Source organism: Capricornis sumatraensis, chromosome 4 (assembly GCF_032405125.1).
Source record: "Capricornis sumatraensis isolate serow.1 chromosome 4, serow.2, whole genome shotgun sequence".
Classification (NCBI taxonomy): domain Eukaryota; kingdom Metazoa; phylum Chordata; class Mammalia; order Artiodactyla; family Bovidae; genus Capricornis; species Capricornis sumatraensis.
This window is the reverse complement of record NC_091072.1, coordinates 82,927,253-82,944,962: the sequence shown is the minus strand read 5'-3', so window position 1 is coordinate 82,944,962 and position 17,710 is coordinate 82,927,253. Positions and strand designations below refer to the sequence as shown.

Below are 17,710 nucleotides of genomic sequence, written 5' to 3'. Positions count from 1 at the left end.
TAACTTTATATTTTATAGGTGACTGCAATGTATCCAGATAGATATCAAGATGAAAGAAGTAAGATAACAGAACTACATTGAAAAATAAAGTTCTGAGAAAACTTTATTAACATGAATAACAATAAATCACTCCAAACTTTCCACAGTCTTTATGAAGTTTTTAAAGATGAAATTTATTTCAAAAGTTCTTATATAAACCAATCATGAATAAACTTTTATAATGAACTTCTCAAATCTTTTTACTATCTACCTTTCTGGCTCAGCTGGTAAAGAATACGCCTGCAATGTGGGAGACCTGGGTTTGATCCCTGGGTTGGGAAGATCCCCTGGAGAAGGGAAAGGCTACCCACTCCAGTATTTCTGGCCTGGAGAATTCCATGCGACTGTATAGTCCATGGGGTCACAAAGAGTCAGACAGGACTGAGCGACTTTGACTTTCTTCTTGGGATAGCATTGTTATAATAGTATTACATTTCCTTTTTTATTCAAATGAACTGTTTTCAAGATTAATGATTATTAGCAAATCTTGATGCAAGATAAACATGATACTATAAAATTACCATTTCCTATCAACTATCTAAAGTAAAAAAGTATTTGGTACTAAGTGTTCTTATGTTCAAATTCAAAAGTAATTTTTAGTCCCAAGGGAACTTGGTACTCCAAGACTTAAATTTTAATGATATTTACATAATATATATATTTATATTTTTAATCACTAAGTTCCTCCTCATCACTGAAGTATGTGCTTTTCTTTATCCTTGGGCGTCTTGAATCATCTGATGTTGAAGGACCTCCTGAACTGGGTTTCCATTTTTTTTGTTCTTCTTCAATTTTGGCTTGCTGTAAAGGTTATTTGGAAAATAAACAAAACAAAAATCAGGAATCTGCTTAATATTAGTAATATTAAAATAATATTAAATATTATTTGTCCTACCCCCAAGTTTTCTCCAGTCTTACCATGTTACTCAGAATTAGTCTGGGCAATTTTTATTAATTAACAGGCATATGAGATGAAGCTTACTTGCCATTGCTGTTGGACGTGGGTACATTACATAAAATACTGAATTAACTAACTAAAAGGAAAAATGAATTGATGTATGCATTTATAATTTATTCAACTACATAAAACAAAATAACTGGTTATATAAAATCAGGAAGTTATACATTTTCTTCAAAAAATGTTTCATATACTTGTATTAGGACTTTTAATGATCAAAAATGTTTTTTGTTTTGTTTTAAAATGAAGCTTCCTTTAAAACAATATCTTTGATTTAATAAAATCTTTTCTGTTGGGGGCTAAACTCATTTTTGGAGAAGGCAATGGCACTCCACTCCAGTACTCTTGCCTGGAAAATCCCATGGATGGAGGAGCCTGGTGGGCTGCAGTCCATGAGGGTGCTAAGAGTCGGACACGACTGAGCGACTTCACTTTCATTTTTCACTTTCATGCATTGGAGAAGGAAATGGCATCCCACTCCAGTGTTCTTGCCTGGAGAATCCCAGGGACGGGGGAGCCTGGTGGGCTGCCATCTATAGGGTCGCACAGAGTCGGACACGATTGAAGTGACTTAGCAGCAGCAGCAAACTCATTTTAATCAATTAGTTCTGTTCAATTCTATACTGAAAACATTATAATATTTAAAGTGTTGTGGGGCCCTTAGAATTTAGAAAGAACCAATATAAACTTTTCCATCACACTATTCTAAAGATCTTAAACAAAGAGCCTATCTCCTAAAGTTTAGAGGCAAAGGGGAAAGACAGAGGATGTCATGAGGAGATGATTAATAAAGCAAGCAAGGAATATAAAATTATTAACTCAAGGGAGCTATGGCAGGTGCCTTTGAAAAAGAACTATTGAATACCTGGAAAGCTATGGCCTGACTGAGGCTGTCAAGAGCAGGATCTTCCCCTTCATCTTCACTTTCTTCTACTTCTTCACTAAATTATTAAAAAAATAAAAATGCACTCAATAGTAAAAAGACAGAAGTAAAAAGACAGCATACATTTAATATATTTGGTGAGAGTGGATATACATACATTTCTTCTTCTGGCTCAGGAATTTTCTTTTTTTTCTTTTTTTCTTTCTTCTTTGGAGGTTCACGTTCTCCAAGCATATTTTTAGGACAGGCATAACTTAAGTGTCCACTTTCCTTTTGTTTCCCATTAAGAAGGAAAGGAACAAATAGAACATTTGTGTTAGTAACACAAAATAAGAAAATATATACATTATGTATTATTAACAGAAACTTGGTGGTTCCTTAAGATTAAATGTCAAGATTCAGGATATAAAAATTCAAAATTTAAATGGAATCTACCTTAAATGTAAAAATTTTAAGTTAGTATGATAAAATGGGGACAAAACTACTCCTAACTTCAAAGATGTCAACAATCTCAGCCATTTGTCATAATTCTCTTGTGGTTACTGAGAATTGATTTGTTTGAACTGATACATACTGGATTGTGAATCAGTTGTTTGAATTGATACATACAGGATTGTGAAGACAGCAGGAAAAAATAATATAAAATATTATACTTTAAAAATATTGATTACATAATTCAAATGATAATATTTTGAATTAAATAAAATATATTTAATTTTACCCTGTTTTTATTATTTTTTAATGTGGCTACTAGAACATTTAAAATTACATTTGTAGCTTGCATATATTTGTATTTGACAGTGATGGACTAGCTGTAACATTAAAATGAGACATAACATTGTCTTGAGTTGTAAAAGAAGACAATGAATCTGTATATTAGCTTACCAAAAGAACTTTAAGAAGATTTATGTGAGAATGAGGGTGTGGGGAGAGACTGAGCCAGGATTAAAACAGCAGGAGAGAAAATTAATCATACTTTTCAAGTATTATTTTATAAAATATCAAACCATGTACTTTTATACCTGGGGACATGGCTGAACCCAAAAGGTGTTATTATTAAGGAACTGCTGAGAGGATGCACTTAGAGAACCATTTTGCAAAGTGTTTTGGAATAATGATATATCAAAAACTGTTAACATATCCCGTACAAAAAAAGGGGTTTAACAGCTTTTGGAAAAACCAGGCTAAAATAAACAGACTTGGGGTGGGGAGGAGTTTTAAAAAATACTATAATGTACAAAGTATAACAGAACACATTTATGGACCCATAAACCAAGACAGATTTACCCAGAAGTTCTCGGATAATATCTACTGTGAATATATATACTCATCTATCTGACCATAATAACTCCACCCTTTCTTCCTTTTCTTTTTAACAAAACTCAGGAGTCTGGAACACAGTTTTTGAAACATTAACTTAGGTGTTAGAATCACAAAATTTGACATAACTTACTCAGGACCTTGCTCGCTCTCTCTTTCTGTCTACCCATCCATCTAGCCACTCACTTACCTGTCTGTATATGTAAATATTCTTGAAGGCGAGTGAGTGGCGTTGGAGAAAGAAGTCCAAAAACCATTTCCTTCTATTTTCCATATAATCATGTAGCCAGAACAATGTCTCTCAGTAATTTTCCCTTCAGTAAAAGCTCCCCATTAATCTCTGTATCATACATATGGAGACATTTTAGAAAGAGAAAGCAATGAGACCCAGACTGAAATTCCCTTGATATCATTATGGGCCTTGTGCAAAATTGCTCTGTGGCTATGTATGTCTCCTAATCACCGAAAGTTTAAATGGATAACAATATTAATAGATGATGAGAACTAGGTAAGAAAATCTGGGTATAGTTCAGCTCCTGAACTATTAGCAGTACCAATAGGTGGGAAAATTTTTCAAAACAATATCCCATAGAGGATAGGTCATATGACAGTGTTTTTACTGATCTGTGACACTTAATCATTGTCACAATACTACAGAAATGCAAAAATTTATGGGTCACTAAAACCTTTCAGACAATAATGTAAGTAATTAGCCTTAATACTTTTTAATCTAACAACTTTCAAAGATTTAGAAACTGGAGAAAATACCACTCTAGATTACCCAACTCAGACTGTCTTTACATCATACTATGCTGCTACTGCTGCTGCTAAGTCGCTTCAGTTGTGTCCGACTCTGTGCGACCCCAGAGATAGCAGTCCACCAAGCTCCCCCATCCCTGGGATTCTCCAGGAAAGAACACTGGAGTGTGTTGCCATTCCTTCTCCAATGCATGAAAATGTAAAGTGAAAGTGAAATCGCTCAGTCGAGTCTGACTCCTAGCGACCCCATGGACTGCAGCCTACCAGGCTCCTCCGTCCATGGGATTTGCCAGGCAAGAGTACTGGAGTGGGTTGCTATTGCCTTCTCCGACATCATACTATATTTCAACTGAATTTACTTAAATGAGTCGACATTCCCAAAGTGAAACTTTTATAACTTGATTTTAGCCTTCCAGAAGTTCTGGAAAACACATAAAACACTGATGTGAGAAACATCTTCAAATAAATAGTGGAAAATTATATTGCTTGAGGTATACTCACCCCACATTCATAACACTTAGATTTATCAAAGTAGTTTCGTCTTCGGATGAACTCAGCTGCTCTTCCATTGTCAATAGCAATGCTTGCTTTTATCACTCTACCAAATAACTGGACCAGAGAAAAATGTAAATGCAGAAGGATATTATCTCATTGAAACTTAAAACTGTTGTTACTGGATCCCATTTCCTCAAGTTGTCAATTCTATTTTATTTTTTTATATTATTTTAGCAAATGCTCATGTAGGTGTGACAAATTCTTTCCCGTAGAATAGATTTTTATTCCTTTTATTCTACCAGTGTTTTGGGAACTCAGTACAGTTTTGATCTCTTTTCTGTAAGTAAAATACCCCCAGGAACTACTGATACCCACCAGACTTGACCATCCACTGCATCCCCACATTTTAGCCTGGTTTGAACACAGACTTTTGGTTAAAAAACTTGCTGGGAATGAATGGCTTACCTGTTTGTTGTTTATTGCCCTGGTACAGTTTTGTGCAGAGTCTTTATCCAAAAATAGAATAAATGCAACCCCTTTACTCCTCCGGGTATCTTTATCTTTCATTATAGTAACCCTTAAAGCATAAACAAATAGCTAGTTAAAAATGAGGCAGCAATAAATAAAACATATGAATAAACTCTTGAAATGAGAAACTGTGATACTAACACAAGTGAACACAGCTATAATTAGGAGTATCTGGTAAGTCAAACATTAATCAGAAGTTGAAGATGAAGTTGAGATTACAAGAGACAATGGAATCTTGAAGATTTAAGCATAATTCCTCTTTTCTACTGACTCCCTCTCTGCAGGAAAAGAACAAAACTGAGGTATTCTTTTCTGCACAAAAAGTAAACTGATTTACTAAAAAAATTTTTTTTTCTGGTTTTAGAATAAAACTATATTCTTAATATTATTTTAAAGAATCTCCAATTCTGTGCTTCTCAGCCATACTACCCAAAGTACCTAAGTGGCATGGATAGCGACAAGAGCACAGAGCCCGCTCTCTCTCCTCATCCTTCACCCATCCCTAGTCCTGTTGGCCCTTGCTCATCGTATGTCATTAAATACATTTTAAGAAACAATACTCAACAGGGCTCTTTGGAGAAATGGCTGACTTGAAGGCTGGGAGAGGCTACGTACAGGATGAATTTGGAACATCTTGTTATGCCAGAAAGGTAGCACTTGAAAAAAAGAGTAATGATGGGGCATGGCACAAGGAACAGACAAGCCAGCTGAAGGGAGAGCCCACTGGCCAAATCTAGGACAATCTGATTACCAAAATAATTAAATACAGTAATGAATTACAAATCACATAAGAAAGGAATTCTTAAGTCCATGCTGATAATAAATAAATAAATGGGGGAGAAAGGAGGGCTACTGCTTATAGCACAATGCCAGGGGATGACTGGTGAATGTACAGGGAGGGCCAGAAAATCACCGTTTGAAATGATCACGGTAAAGATTGGGTCAGCAAGAATTATCAACAAATGCTATGTCTCAAATGAAATTTTTATATTGTACAGGATGTTTGCATTGTCTTAACTGTCTCCCATTGATTGCTTGTTAGTTGCAAAAGGGAAAAATAATTATACAGCAGAGAAGTTGGTTAAACCTTGACTGAGTGATCAAAATTAGTATCACTAATGAGATAGATGGATGCAGTATGGATCCAAAGTGACACCTTGAGAATACATCATCTATAGAGTATACCTGCCAAGACTGCATAACCCCCATATAATGAGGCAACATCGGGAAAACACATGGGTTAGAGCTGTATTTATAAACGTTTCAGACTAAAGGAGGCTAAAAAGATATGACAGTAGAAATCAACACCTAACTCTAGACTGCATTCTGCACTACAGGTGAAAAATTCTACGTGGGATATTATTAGGTCAACTGACAAAACTGGAACACGGACAATTGATTCAACAGACGTACTGCATCAGGAAAATTTATGAGTTTGGTTAACTGTGCTGTGGCTATGTAATATATAACCCTAATGTATTTTTAGGAAATACACAATGAAGTACTATGCTGCTGCTGCTGCTAAGTTGCGTCCGACTCTGTGCGACCCCACAGATGGCAGCCCACCAGGCTCTGCCATCCTTGGGATTCTCCAGGCAAGAATACTGGAGTGGGTTGCCATTTCCTTCTCCAATGCATCAAAGTGAAAAGTGAAAGTGAAGTCGCTCAGTCGTGTCCGACTCTTCACGACCCCATGGACTGCAGCCTACCAGGCTCCTCCGTGCATGGGATTTTCCAGGCAAGAGTACTGGAGTGGGTTGCCATTGCCTTCTCCGATGAAGTACTGTATTTAGGAGTAAAGGGTGATGACATTTATAACACCCTCAAATGACTCACACAAAAAACCTGTGTTTGTGTGTATGTATACACATAAAGATACACACATATAGGTACATATATGTGTGCTTGGTTGTGTCCGATGCTTTGTGACCCCATGGACTGTAGCATGCCAGGCTCCTCTCTCCATGGAATTTTTCAGGCAAGAATACTGGAGTGGGTTGTCATTTCCTATTTCAGGGGGTCTTCTTGACCCAGGGATCAAACCCGAGATGCCTGCATCTTCTGCACTGGCAGGTGGGTTCTTTACCACTGCTTCAGCCTGGGAAGCCATACATATACATACAAACAAATATATACATATACACACACACACACATATATATACCCATACATGAACACACATTGGGGAGAGAGTACAAATGACAAAATAAATGGGGTAAAATGTTAACAATAAGCAAATCTGGGTAAGGGATATTTTGATGTTCTTTGTACTATTTTTGTAACTTATAAATTTGAGATTATTTCTAAATAGCGACAAAGAGACAATATTTAAGACAAAGCTTAATCATTTTCTAAAAACTAAATTAACAGGAAAACAGACAAGAGGATATGAATGAATAAACAGAAATTTTATTTAATATTACATTTCACATATTAAATTTTATTTTATTTAGGTTTGGGTTTTTAGGTACCTATAGTCTCGGAATGAAATTGGTAAAAAGATAGCTCTATATTAAGAAAAGCGATGTCTTATTCCATTAAAAAAATAAGTTACAATAACTTAGGGAAAATGGGCAACTTAAATGGTTTACTTTCTCAAAGGCAGCATGTGTTTATTCATTGGGTTTGGAAGGAAAGAAGTCAAGTACTCGATGAAGCTCAAGTTTAGACTAATTTTCTGCAAAGACATACCAGTTATTGAACATAACAAAGTTTTTAACCCATTTAAAAAAAAGTGTGAAGTGAGATGTTACTTTAACTTTTAAAAATTCACAATGTTTCTGGAGGTCAGTTAAAGTCATAAATTAATTTTTTGAAAGTACTATTTTGGAAGTGTTAGCTTTCTAAATCTTCCTCTATTAATGATCTTTCTTCTCCGTCCTCTCTTTTCTATTCCCACTGCTCTTTTTCTTGTCCATAGTGGCATTACTGTCTCCATAGTCTATTCTTACTGGTTCCCTTGATGTTAATTCCTGCTCATATGCTGCAATTAACATAGTGGAAGAGTCTTCTACTTGAGGAATAAATAAAATCACTTATTCCCTCGCTTAAAAGTTTTTGGTTCTTCAAACTGCCTATTCTTTGGTCCAGCAATCAATAACCTTTATTATGGCTCCCATTTCCCTCGTCTTTCACTGCTCCTCACTCGAACACTATAAGGTTTAGCTGCAAGAAGGCACTCAGTGTTTATGAAGCACGGCCTAAACTTCCCCCTAAACTGGTGCCTCTGTTCACATGGCTTCTATCCTCTTTAAATTCTCAATTTTTGCCCATAAAATTTGACTCATTCTTCAAGGTTCAGAATGTATCAGTTCTTAAATTTCTTTAATTGCTTGTCTCTGCTGAAATCTGTATGAACACTGCCTCATCTTCCCTATTAAAGTTTATTTTTGCAGTAATGACAAGTCTTTATGTTTGGATACATGTGATGGAATTTTCACTTTATTAATTTGTCACCTACTTCTTTAAGCTTTATCTATAAAATGCTCCTTTCAGCTCACCTATTTTGATTGAGAAAATAGTTTCTCAAAAGCATGTATCCATTTGTTTGTTCATGAGGCCATTCAGTCCTTCCATTAGCCTCAAGCACAAGTACTGAGCACTGGCAGCAGGACAAGGTTTTTACCCTCAGGAAAAAACTGACAGTCTAGAGGTGGAGAGAGACCTATAAACCAATTAAAATACATTATTTTGACAGAATTACCTTCTATGATAACAGAAAAGTAATTTTATCAAGGATTTGAAAGGACAAACCTAGGATTTATTCCTATGTCTCTGGCATGGGAGAAAAGGTAGATGATGTACTCATTTAAGCACATAATGGGCTGCCGTCTATGGGGTCGCACAGTCGGAGACAACTGAAACGACGCAGCAGCAGCAGCAGACACTATCCTGGGAAACCTAAGTGTTATCTGTAAAACTTCCTTCTCATTCACCCAACCATTATATACAAAATAAGTATATCACTAAGTATTACCCATTCTTCTGCCGAATGATCTCTCAAATCTGACCGGTTTCTACCTCTCCACCTCTATCATTTCAGTCTAGATTTCTTCCCAGGGCTACTGTTATATCTTTTGACTGGTCTCCCTGCATCTGTTTATGTTCCCCTCCAATCCAGTCTCTACACTGAAGTTAGATGGAACAAGCTTCTAAAAATTCAAATCATGACAGTCCTCTAATTAAAATTATTTAAAACATTCTTGGTCTTCTTAGAGGAATCTGCTTTTGGACCCATCTTGTGCTTTTCCCCTCTTGCTCACTCATTTCAAGTCACACTGGCTGTTTACTGATCTCACTTTAATTTCTCTTGCCAGAGGGTCTTTGCGGGCCTTTGTATAAGCATTCCCTCTACCTGAAATGTTCTTCTCATTCTTTTTACCTACTTGCACTCAGCCTCTAGGTTTCAACTCAAAGGATACTGACTTTGTAAAGCTACTCTGACTCTCTAGACTAGATCATATCTTCCTTGCTTATAGGTGCTTATAAGTCTGTGTCTAACTTCATAGCATTCTCAAGGCTAACAATTATGTATTGATATGGAAATTTATTCAGTGATTCTGACAGGGAAAAATCAAGAAAAGGTAATGGGAAGGTAAAGGAATAGGCTGGAATCAAATGTTGTCTTCACTGCTAACCAGCAATATGATTTTAGGTTTACAGGCTTCAGTTTTGTCAATTATAACATCAGGATAATAGCAGTGTTTACCTTAAAAGATAGTTGTGAGACTTTAATGAGATAATTTATGTAAAGATATTAGAATAATAAGGCTTCCCAGGTGGCAGAGTGGTAAAGAATTCACCTGCCAATGCAGGAGATGTGGGTTCAATCCCTGGGTTGGGAAGATCCCTTGGAATAGGAAATGGCAACCCATTCCATTATTTTTGCCTGGAAAATTCCATGGACAGAGGAGCCTGGTGGGCTAGTTAATAGGGTTGCAAAAGAGTCAGACATGACTGAGCACGAACACACACACACACACACACACACTCTAGAATAATGCCTAGCATGTGAACATTGTTTCATATCATTATTATTAGTGTTCTGATTGATAATGATCACTGTTTGAAATTCTGAAGACCTCAAAATTGACCTAGTAGTATTTCTGATGATTTTTTTTTTAACGGAGAAGTAGTTTTAAAAGATGTTAACTTCAGGATGCAGATGAACTTCAACTGTTTAATGTCCATTTATCAAAAGCTAAAGAAAAACAACTAGTCAAGATAAATATGCTCTAAATTCCTGGGATTTTAAATGACTTTAAATTTATACTAAAACATATATTAGTTGTAAGATAGAGTGACACTATCTTGTTTTTACTTTATACTCTCATTAACCCGGCATAGTTCAAGAGTCAAAGGTGTTTATTTTTACACTGTTTGACAAATAATAATCCATTTATAGTATACTTGCTAACATACCCTCTACCTGATATTTATATTTAATTTGAGCTTTTATGTCTTATATTGGATAACAGAATAAGTTTTAATTCTTAATAATGTGGTATAAAATAAGTAAATAAAATCATGAAATCATTAAATACAAGGATGTATCTATATAGTACATGGAAAGCTATTTCAATATACCAAGTTAAAAAAAGACAACAAAATTGCATGCATAGAATGGAGTCTTTTAAAACTTGTCTATAGATATTTATGCATATTAAAAAATTAAAAAGGATAAAAATACTAACATTTTACATGTATTTAAAAAATTAAATATATGTAAAATGTTAACAGCAGTATTTTTATTCTTTTTTATATCAAATGTTTTATAAAAATATAGTAAATCTACTTTCATTAGGAAAATAATGGAGAAGAAAATTAAGATAGACTTTTAAATGAAGTTTTCAGGATCTGATATACTTACTTTACAACTTTGCCATACTTGGAAAATATCTGAAACAAAAGACCACATGATGATTTGCAATTTGATTAAAATTATAAAAACCACATTAAGTTTTCAGGCTGTATATACTGACCACATTTTTTATTGTAGTTTACGAAAATTTTTAGCCTTTAGTCAGAGGGAGGCCACAGAAGATATATTTTTTTAGTGACTCGAATAATACTCTTTTTTGTCTATTGGTATCACAGGTATTTATCTACCTTAATTCTTAAATTTCTGACCAAAGAGTACAGGGGAAAAAAACCACTCTTCATGTGTGGTAGGTTGAGGGCACACACACTGCATAGCTGCAGTTAGTATGGTGTGTCCATGACAACTGTCAATCCCACCAGAGCTCCACCTTGTGCTTTAATTATCAATGTTGTAGAGTATCACTGTTCCTAACTTACCCTCCTGCCCACCCCATCAAGCAATCACTATGTCAGAAGACAGATCCTTACTTAGACTGCTTATAAAATAAAAAAGCTTCTATATTGAAAAAATCGATTCCTATCAGCCTACTTCTTCTGTCCACCCTCATATGTTGGTGGCTCTTTACACTTGGCCCTTTCTTCCCTTTTACATCTACATCTTCATTCTAGGCAATCTATTTCTATTGCTTCAGCCACTACCTATATACCAATAGTTCCTGTTTATTATGTAACACTTTGTAGAAGTCTTTTACGATACATTAATATGTGTAAGAAATAACAATAATAAATGTTTGAGTTCTATAATTAAGTTGTGTAACCCTGGGGCTTCCCTAGCAGCTCAGGTGAAGAACCTGCTTGCAATACAGGAGACCCAGGTTTGATCCCTGGGTCAGGAAGATCCCCTGAAGAAAGGAATGGCTGGCTACCCACTCCAGTATTCTTGCCTGCCTGGAGAATTCCATAGACAGAGGAACCTCGTGGGCTGCAGTCCACAGGGTTGCAAAGAGTTGGACAAGACTGAGTGACTAAAACTTTCACTTCAACCCTGGAACACAGTATAACCAGACTGCAGTGTTAGTAATACTGGAGATCAATAAAGACGGTTTTCTCTTTTTTGTTGTGGTTTGCTTTTCATTTTCTTTCTTTAAAAAAAATTATTAAAGAATAGTTGATTTACAATGTTGTGTCAAGTTTCTGGTGTACAGCAAAGTGATGTATATATATGTGTATGTGTGTGTGTATATACACACACACACACTCTTCCATTTAGGTTTATTACAGGATATTGCATATAGTTTTTTATGCTGTACAGTTAAGACCTTGTTGTTTATCCATTCTATATATAGTAGTCTGTATCTGCTAACCTCTAATTACCAGTCCATCCCTTCTTCCCTTTGGCAACCATTAAGTTTGTTCTCTATGTCTGTGAGTCTGTTTTGTAGGTTAAATTCATTTGTGACATATTTTATGGTATCTGTCTTTCTCTTTCTGATTTACTTCACTTAGTACCATCTCTAGGGTCATCCATGTAGCTGCAAATGGCATTATTCTTTTTTTATGGTTGAGTAGTATTCCGCACACACATACACCTCACATCTTCATCTATTTATCTGTTGATAGACATGTAGATTGTTGCCATGTCTTGGCTATAGTGAATAGTACTGCTACTAACATAGAGGTGCATGTATTTTTTCAAACTATAGTCTTGTTTGGATAATATGCCCAGCAGTGGGATTGTGGGATCCCTATGGCAACTCTTCTTTTTAGTTTTTTGAGGAACCTCCATACTGTTTTCCATAGTAGCTACACCAATTTACATTCCCACCAACGATGTAGCAGGGTTCCTTTTTTTCTACACTCTCTCTAGCATTTACTGTTGGTAGGCTTTTTAATGATGGTCTTTCTGACTGGTGTGAAGTGGTGTTTCATTGTAGTTATTTTCATTTCTTTAATAACTATCAATGTTTAGATCTTTTCACTCATGTGCCTATTGGCCATCTGTATGAACGACTGTTTTCTATATAATATTTTCTAATGGCATCTCACTTCACTCAGAGTCCTTATCATTAGTCATTATCTTACCACTATGCAAATCCTATAAGGCACCCCTGAATGTGCTTGCCTCTGACTGCCCTCTTCTCTCCACTTTATTTACTGTTTGACTGAAATTCTTGCCCCCCTTAGACATCTGCACAGCTGCCTCTTACTTCCTTTATGTCTTAATCAAAAGTCACCTTCCTAAAGCAAAATTTCACCCCTAAACTAACATTTACTAACCCTCCATTCTTGCTTTATTTTTCCCCTTAGTACCTAACGCTTTGGCATTAACTTAGTATCTATTATTGACAAATATTTTAATTTTTTCTATTTCAAATTGTTTCTCTATCTTGCTGTGAGTGCCACAAGAGATTTTCATCTTTTTGTTCACTGATGTGTTCCTAGTACCTGGAACAATGTTCTGTGGCATGCAGTAAGTATTCAATAAAGAGAGATGTCTCTATTCTGATACAAGGAAGGAAACTAAAGTTCATTTTCTCTGTTCTTTGAGACTCAAGCTGTCTTAATTCATCAAGTACTATGTAATCAAATCTTTCACTTTCATCAAGAGGCTCTTTAGTCCTTTTTCATTTTCTGCCATAAGGGTGGTGTCATCTGCATATCTGAAGTTATTGATATTTCTCCCGGCAATCTTGATTCCAGCTTGTGCTTTATCTAGCCAGGCGTTTCTCATGATGTACTCTGCATATAAGTTAAATAAGCAGAGTGACAATATACAGCCTTGATGTACTCCTTTTCCTATTTGGTACCAGTCTGTTGTTCCATGTCCAGGTCTAACTGTTGCTTCCTGACCTGCATATAGATTTCTCAAGAGGCAGGTCAGATGGTCTGGTATTCCCACCTGTTTCAGAATTTTCCACAGTTTATTGTGATCCACACAGTCAAAGGCTTTGGCATAGTCAATAAAGCAGAAATAGGTGTGTTTCTGAAATTCTCTTGCTTTTTCGATGATCCAGTGGATGTTGGCAATTTGATCTCTGGTTCTTCTGCCTTTTCTAAAACCAGTTTGAACATCTGGAAGTTCACGGTTCACATATTGCTGAAGCCTGGCTTGGAAAATTTTGAGCATTACTTTACTAGCATATGAAATGACTGGAACTGAGTGGTAGTTTAAGCATTCTTTGGCATTGCCTTTCTTTAGGATTAGAATGACAACTGACCTTTTCCAGTCCTGTGGCCACTGCTGAGTTTTCCAAATTTGCTGGCATATTGAATGCAGCACTTTCATAGCATCATCTTTTTGGATTTGAAACAGCTCAACTGGAATTCTATCACCTCCACTAGCTTTGTTCGTAGTGATGTTTCCTAAGGCCCACTTGACTTCACATTCCAGGATGTCTGGCTCTAGGTGAGTGATCAAACCATTGTGATTATCTGAGTCATGAAGATCTTTTTTGTACAGTTCTTCTGTGTTCTTGCCACCTCTTCTTAATATCTTCTGCTTCTGTTAGGATACCATTTTTGTCCTTTATTGAGCCCAACTTTGCATGAAATGTTCCCCTGGTATCTCTAATTATCTTGAAGAGATTTTTAGTCTTTCCCATTCTATTGTTTTCCTCTATTGCTTGATGAAAGTGAAGAGCAGAGTGAAAAAGTTGGCTTAAAGCTCCACATTCAGAAAACTAAGATCATGGCATCTGGTCCCACCACTTCAAGGCAAATAGATGGGGAAACAGTGGAAACAGTGGCAGACTTTATTTTGGGGGGCTCCAAAATCACTGCAGGTGGTGACCACAGCCATGAAATTAAAAGATGCTTGCTCCGTGGAAGGAAAGTTATGATCAACCTAGATAGCATATTAAAAAGCAGAGACATTACTTTGCCAACAAAGGTCTGTCTAGGTTTTTCCAGTAGTCATGTATGGATATGAGAGTTGGACTATAAAGAAAGCTGAGCACTGAAGAATTGATGCTTTTGAACTGTGGTGTTGGAGAACTCTTGAGAGTCCTTTGGACTGCAAGGAGATCCAACCAGTCCATCCTAAAGGAAATCAGTCCTGAATATTCATTTTAAAGACTGATGCTGAAGCTGAAACTCCAATACTTTGGCCACCTGATGCAAAGAATTGACTCATTTGTAAAGACTCTGACGCTAGGAAAAGACTGAAGGTGGGAGGAGAAGGGGACAACAGAGGATGAGATGATTGGATGGCATCACCGACTCAATGGACATGAGTTTGAGTAAACTCCAGGTGTTGGTAATGGACAGTGAGGCCTGGCGTGCTGTAGTCCATGGGGTCGCAAAGAGTTGGACACGACTGAGCAACTGAACTGAACTGATGTATCACCTATGTAGCACCTCTCTAGTATACTTAACATCTACCCAAAGTAGCAGAGAAAAGAGGGCACACTTGGAAGATAGGATTCATGTCATCCCTGGCAGTCCCTCTCAACCATCAATCTGCGGAATAGACAAAGCAGGAAATTTTGTTCTCTGTAAGGAAAGGAGGATAAAGAATATGTTGGAAAGGATTTCTTTTTGTCTTTTAATCACCCCATTCTGAATTGAAAACAAACTTTATTAAACTCAAACTGTTAAGTTTTTGCCACATATTAAATTAAGATATACTTTCAGAATTGGAGGGTTAGGAAAGGGATCTGTTTTGCTTCCATTAGCTCTTTCCTCCAAAACCTCCACCCCACTACCAGTTTCAAAAGCCAAGTAAGCAAGTGGGAAAAATCAGCTTCATTATGTTTTTTGTTTTAAAAAACACAAAAATAACATATTCTCTATTTATTCTCTATAAAGCACTGGAAATTTTCTTTGGATATGACAAGTGTCTAATTTTTTTCACTTATGTTTGCAATAGAGGTTTTTGGTATTAATGATTTAAGTGCATTTTAATGTATTTATTAAGAATATTGCCTAAGAGAACTGCTTGCTTGTATCTCAAATACAGATATTTGTATCTCAAATACAGAATTCAGTAGATAATAGTACTAATATAGCAACTTACCCGATATAAGTCATTGTTGGTCAGGGAAAAGGGCAGATTGGATACATACACTGTGCTTTTACTTGGGGCCAATCCACCACTCATTTCTAAAAAACAAACAAACAAACAAACAAACCCAGAAGCAATCTAAAACAGGTATTCTTCCTTCCAAGTAAAACCAATACTATAGGCAAATGACAAATTTATACAATTTTTCTTACTTCTTAGTACTAATCAGTGATAGCTTATGGTGAACCATGTTGAATTCATGATCTCCAAAGAAGATTTAGCTTTGGGATCAGAGACAAGGGTTGATCACTTAGAGCTTTTGTGTCACAGAAGTTTTATTACAGTGAAAAAGTGCAGAGAAAGCTTCTGACATAGACATTAGATGAGGGAAGAAGAATGCCCCCCTTGCTAGTTTTATCAAAGCCTCATATACCAGACCCATTTCCACAACCTCTGTCTTAAGTTGACAAGATTAGTCAGAAGGTTCTTGTTAAGAAGGAGAAACATGTCCTTGAGCAAGATACAGTGTTGTTACATGTAATGTTACATCATTAGTACAGAGCTTAAGGAAAAGCTTACGAATGAATTGTTTCGTTGTGTAAGCATTAACTCTGGGCTTAAAAAAGTTAGTCTTAAAGACTGTTGTCATAAAAACTCAAGAATTTAAGGAAAAAAGTTTTATATGACTAAGACAAAGCAATGTAGAAAAAAAAGAGTTTGTCCTTTTCTCCTCTTCAAGAGCCCTGAGACTCCTTAACCTACCTAAGAATCGGCTCTCACTCAGAACAATGACTCTGGCTGGGTGAATTAAGGAATTGCTTTGCTCTAGACACCACTTAAAAGATTCTTTACACGAACCCTTTCAGTGATGGCATATGGTGTGAATGAAGAGGTGAGTTTCAAACAAATGAGGGAAAAACTCTGAGGCTACTCTTAACCTCTCATCAGGCTAACAGCAAGAAAGTGCTTTCAGATATGCCTAATACCTTACCTACCCACCTGAGAAAGAGCCTGGGAAGGCAGGAAGAACCTTAGCCACTGATTTTCACTAATCTGGTTGGGTGCCTTTTTGATTGTCTTAATACTTTTCTCTTGAGCAGTGCTATGAAATTTTAGCCTCACATTATGATGTAATTAAAGTTTTCTCAAATCACTAATTTTGCATATTACCGCTAACTTATGAAATGATACATTTTATCATTTGAATAATTTTCAGTGCCCTGAAGGGTACTGGCCTGTATATGTATTTTTAAGTTTACAAGTACAATCTGTAATTCATTTTCATATCATATATTGCAAAGTCAGCAAGTCACCTGTGAAAATTATATCAGATTCAACCAAGCTCAAATTTTCGATTTAAAAAGCGTGTGTGGTGTGTACTGAAAATCACAAATTGCAAAATAATGATTCTAAGGCATCCTTATTCGCGATGTGATAGGAAAATCGCTTGATGATTGGAATGTTCTGGGGGACAACTTCAGGAACCTAGCACGATAGGTCGCTATTTAAAAGCTTCCAACTGAAGCTTTTCATACGTTAGCCGTTCCGGTGAGAACGGTGAGGGCAGGTAAAGGTCCTGAGATAAAAAAGGTGGCAGGAGAGAGGGGAAAACGGTTCTGGAAGCTTGTTCTGGAAAGGAGCCCGCAGGGAGCAAGGCCGCAACGCGGGAGGCGTTTACCTTCAAGTGGGGCGGGCCCGGGGGGGAGGGCCAGAAGAGCGCGAGCCCTCAGCTCACTTGGGGCTCAACCCCGACCGTACGTCGCTCCTTGCAGCTGCCTCTGCATCACGGGTCCCGGGAGGGGTCGGGCACAGGAGACGAGAAGGTAGCTACCGCGCCTCCCCGGCTTTCCTTTGTCCCAAACCCCGGAGGTGGGCTTAGGGGCGGGCGCTTTTGCTGACGTCTTAG

General features: G+C 36.7%; 1 protein-coding gene across 1 annotated transcript; it reads right to left on the bottom strand.

Annotated features, from left to right (window-relative positions):
- Positions 1-260: 260 nt before the first annotated feature.
- Positions 261-17,639, bottom strand: ZCRB1 (zinc finger CCHC-type and RNA binding motif containing 1). Its single transcript, XM_068971608.1, has 8 exons — positions 17,483-17,639; positions 15,817-15,902; positions 10,852-10,880; positions 4,920-5,031; positions 4,461-4,568; positions 2,038-2,150; positions 1,863-1,938; positions 261-840 (listed from the first exon to the last, which is right to left on the bottom strand). The coding sequence occupies exons 2-8, from the start codon at positions 15,898-15,900 to the stop codon at positions 709-711; spliced, it is 654 nt and encodes a 217-aa protein (XP_068827709.1). The 5' UTR covers positions 15,901-15,902; positions 17,483-17,639; the 3' UTR covers positions 261-708.
- Positions 17,640-17,710: the final 71 nt, after the last annotated feature.

Bases quoted from the DNA above. Each gene is read 5' to 3' on its own strand.
- ZCRB1 (XM_068971608.1), bottom strand. From the start codon at position 15,900: ATGAGTGGTGGATTGGCCCCAAGTAAAAGCACAGTGTATGTATCCAAT. The intron at 4,569-4,919 runs GTAAGCCATTCA...TCTCTGGTCCAG, and splicing joins GGGCAATAAACAACAAACAG to TTATTTGGTAGAGTGATAAA. The intron at 1,939-2,037 runs GTATGTATATCC...TTAATAATTTAG, and splicing joins CCTGAGCCAGAAGAAGAAAT to TGAAGAAGTAGAAGAAAGTG.